This window comes from Sander vitreus, chromosome 20, assembly GCF_031162955.1.
Source record: "Sander vitreus isolate 19-12246 chromosome 20, sanVit1, whole genome shotgun sequence".
Lineage (NCBI taxonomy): Eukaryota > Metazoa > Chordata > Actinopteri > Perciformes > Percidae > Sander > Sander vitreus.
Genome location: NC_135874.1, coordinates 28,563,448 through 28,568,447, shown reverse-complemented (window position 1 = coordinate 28,568,447; position 5,000 = coordinate 28,563,448). Strand labels below are relative to the sequence as shown.

The following is a 5,000-nucleotide window of genomic DNA, read 5'->3' as shown; positions in this document are numbered from 1 at the left end:
ATCGCCTCGTCTCCTGCACTCAAGTCTCGTCTGGAAGCCGCTGTGAAGGGCAACCAGGAGAGTCTGAGCGCTAAAGCTAGCAGCGCTAACCCCACTGCCAAGTCCTCCCCCAGCATCACGCTCAAAACCAACTTCCTGTGAGGCCACTTCCTGCTGCGTTCACTGACCCCCTCGGGACAAACGCTACTCTGGGAATCTGAAGCGGGAACATGAAGAGAAGAATGACAGACGCAGGACAGACTGTTTGGGTTCAGAGCTGCAACTACCGATCATTTCCACCCTGGATTAATGTGTGATTATGGTCTGGATGAATGGATGAGTCGTTCAGTCTCTAAAAATGTGGATCAGTGTTTCCCCAAAAAGCCCAAGATGACATCATCAAATGTCTTGTTTAATCCACAACTCAGTTTCCTGTCCCAGAGGAGAGAAGAAACTAGAAAATATTCACATTTAACAAGCTGACGTCACACTACTTTACTTATTTTATCATAAACAATGACTCAAACTGATTAATGGATTATCAGAATATTTGGGAGATTGAGGTATTAGTTGATTCATCTCTAAGTCTTTTTTTAAATGTTCCTGTCTCATATCTCAGTACCTGAATCTCCAGACTGATGTCATGAAGTGGCGTATGTATGACGCGCCAACTCGTACGCCGTTACTGGCGTGTTATCAAGACGCGTGCTCTCTTTGTGGCGTGTGTATCAACGCCGTTTGGCCTCCGTTGACTAACATTACCTTGAGATTGCGTGTGAATTGACGCCGTAGCGAGTAGTATGAAAGGGCGAAAATCTGCGTAGGGAGGTTGGTCGGGGGGGGAGGACGGGTCAAACACAGGACGTTCACCCAGGAGACCGGGGATCGGGTCCCACGTGTGACGTTTCCTTTCCACGTTTTCCTAAACCGTAGTCTCGCGATAACACGCCACGTGGCTTTAGGGAAGTGGCGTGTATGTTTACGCTGTGACGTTGCAGACTGCTGTCAGCTGTACACAGCGTAGACAGACACGCAGACGGCTCAAAATGCGTCCAGATAACACGCCACGTGGCTTTAGGGAAGTGGCGTGTATGTTTACGCAAAGTCATGATGTCACGTTGGAGTCTCTGTGTGTAACTGTCGCGTTTTCACTTTTTTCAACGTTTTTTTTTTTTTTATCGTTTTGACGCCTTTTTCGGACGTTTCTCTCCACTTTTTTTCCGACACTAAGCGAAAAAGGGACAACAAGTTCTCGGTACGTTTGTTTGGTTTGCGTCTCGTTGACAGATTTGTTTCTAAAATCAGATCAAACTGACGTTTATCGGAGCAAAATCTCAGATTAGGACGTGAAAGTTTCCATCGATAACATGACGAGATCGTATCGTTAACAGATGTTCAAAATGACGTGAACCTAATAATTGAGTTAGTGTCATAGTTGAGAACTTCTGAATGAAACCCTGAAGAACAGCAGATTGTCTTTCTGATAACCGGGTTTCCCCGAAAGTCAAACAAACTAAAAAAGTCACATGTTTAATTATCAGACTTTAATCTCTGAATTATGACTTTTCTAAAGAAAAAACCTAAAGGATGTGTGTACATTTACAGGCAGAGAGTTTGACCAATCACAGGAGAGCATCTCAGAGTCAGCTGAGGCGTTCTCCGACAGTTAGACTCCACCCGCCTGGCACTACAAGTACAACGAAACAAACGCTGCTGTTCCATCGTTCTGTCAATGAAAGGGATGCTTTTATTTTGAAATAATTGTCTTCTCTGTGTACATAAGTAAGAAAACAAGCTTCCTGTGTCACTAACAGTACCGCTTCTCAAACGTATCACTCAAAGGGCCACAGCTCAGCTTTTCTGTCGACGGTTTCAACCATTTTCAAACGTTTTTGTGAATGTTTTTTTCGACATTTTTTCAGGTTTTCAATGTTTTGCCTTTTTTCCAGATTTCTTTTCTACTTGAGACACACACAAACAGAAACACACACACACACAAACAGAAACACACACACACACAAACAGAAACACACACACACACACAAACAGAAACACACACACACACACAAACAAACACACACACACACAAACAGAAACACACGCAAACAGAAACACACGCAAACAAACAGAAACACACGCAAACACACAGAAACACACACACACACACAAACAGAAACACACACACACACACACAAACAGAAACACACACGCACAGAAACACACACGCACAGACTCACACACAAACACTCACACACGCACAGACAGACAAACAGAAACACACACGCACAGAAACACACACACACACACACACACACGCACAGACAGACAAACAGAAACACACACGCACAGAAACACACACACAAAGACACACAGAGACACACACGCACAGAAACACACACACACGCACAGACAGACAAACAGAAACACACGCACAGAAACACACGCACACACACACACACACACAGACAGAAACACACACACACAGAAACACACACAAACAGAAACACACACGCACAGAAACACACACACACGCACAGACTCACACACACACACACAAAGACGCACAGAAACACACACGCAAACACACACACGCACAAAGACGCACAGAAACACACACGCACGACGATAGAAAATGTATTTCAAAATGGAAAACGTCACACTTGTTATGAATGAATGTCGATAACAGAAGAGCTCCGAGAGTTCTCAGTTTCCTGCTCAACTTCTGGACCCGGCGGTACTTTTTCACTCAGCTTCATGTGGTAAAAGTACTGCAGTATTCTCATCTTCACATAGTAAAAATGCTGTTTTTTTGTCATTTATTTTCAGTGTTTGTCACCTTTTTAGACTTTTTTTTTTTTTCAACTTTTTTGGACTTCTTTGTGGGGGCGGTGTTTTTTTTCAATGGTTTCTTTGACATTTGTGTCTCTTTTTTTGACATTTTGTCGCTGTTAAGGTTTTGCATCATAACAGGACCTACGGGCCGTTTGGTCCGGACCGACTCGCCGTTTGATCCGGACTGAATGAATGTATGTCGATAACAGAAGGGCTCGGAGAGGGAGAGGGGGTTTATTTTTTAGTAAAATGTGGATTTGTTGTGTTTGAATGTGGGACAAATAACATAAAAACACAAGCGAAAGACTCTCTGATTGTTATTAATCACACGCTGGCCTGTAAAGGGACGATTTAGTCATCAGCACTTTAGTTTAACAACACCATATATCAGTCACGTATAGGGGGCGTGGCCTATGGCGATGACGTCGTGGGGGCGGGGCCATGTAGCGATCATATGCGATGGGTGGAGCCAGGTGAGGATACAGGGAGGGTCCATGGGGGCAATGAACAAGAGGGAATCTTCTGTTGGTGAGGTCAGTAAAATATCAAACGTTTATATCATTAATGGGAAACATCTCTCTCTTCCACCCCCCTCTTGCTAATTTCGGGCCGCGACCCAAATGTTTTTACGCCGACCACGACCACGACGTGTTCGATCCCTTTGAAGAATGTAACGTACGCTTGTTTGGACTTTTATTGTGAATGTTCACATCATTAAAAAACATTTTACAAACATGATTTCCTTTTAAAAATCTCAATCACAATCAAACAGATTTACCTGCAATAAGTTAATAAAGCTGTGAACTGTAGACACACACACACACACACACACACACACACACACACACAGACACAGACACAAACACAACACAGACACACAGACACACACACACACACACACACACACAGACACACACACACACACACACACACACACACAGACACACAGACACACACACACACACACACACACAGACACAGACACAAACACAACACAGAGACACACACAGACACACACACAGAGACACACACACAGAGAGACACACAGACACACACACAGACACACACACACACACAGACATACACACACACACAGACACACACACAGAGACACACACACACACAGACACACAGAGACACACACAGACACACACTGTGAACTGTACAGGTGTATATGGTTAACACATTATCTAACAGCAGCGAGGGAATAAAACGTTTTCTTCTAACTGAGTTTCCAGTTTGTTTTGTGAACAAACGATGATGATGATGACGATGATGACGATAATGACGATGATGACGATGATGATGACGATAATGATGATGATGATGACGATGATGATGATGATGATGATGGTTTGTGTGTCTGTAACTTTCCGATGCAGCTGAGAGGATAAACAGACAGAATAATTACATTTTTTGTTTCACTTTTCAATTTAATTTTCATTCATCACTTTAATCGCACACACACACACACAGACACAGACACACACACACACACAGACACACACACACACACACACAGACACACACACAGACACACACAGACACAGAGACACACAGACACACACACACACACACAGACACAGACACACACACAGACACACACGCAGACACACACACACAGACACACACACACAGACACACACAGACACACACACAGAGCGACACATACAGAGCAGCACACACACACAGAGACACACACAGACACACGCGTATGCGCACAAACACATACAGACATACACATAGACACACACAAAGTCACACACAGACATACACATAGAGACACACGCACACACACACATACACAGACACACACACAGACAGACACACACACACAGACACACACACACACACACACACACACACATACACAGCACACACACACACACACACACACAGAGCGACACATACAGAGCAGCACACACACACACATATATGCACACAGACACACACACAGACACACACACAGACACACACAGACACACACACACAGACACACATACACACACACACACACACAGAAACACACACAAACAGAAACACACACGCACAGACTCACACACACACACACAGAAACACACACAAACAGAAACACACACGCACAGACTCACACACACACGCACAGAAACACACACAAAGACGCACAGAAACACACACGCAAACACACACACGCACAAAGACACACAGAA

The 5,000-nt window shown here is 44.2% G+C and overlaps 1 protein-coding gene across 4 annotated transcripts in view; it reads left to right on the top strand.

Moving 5' to 3' along the window:
* heatr5a (HEAT repeat containing 5a) overlaps window positions 1-2,074 on the top strand; it is a 46,817-nt gene extending 44,743 nt beyond the window's left edge. For all 4 annotated transcript variants that reach the window (XM_078277464.1, XM_078277462.1, XM_078277463.1 and 1 more), the window contains one exon: window positions 1-2,074. This exon is cut by the window's left edge and continues 7 nt beyond it. In XM_078277464.1, coding sequence (XP_078133590.1) covers window positions 1-141 — 141 coding nt within the window. In that variant the 3' untranslated portion in view covers window positions 142-2,074.
* Window positions 2,075-5,000: the final 2,926 nt, after the last annotated feature.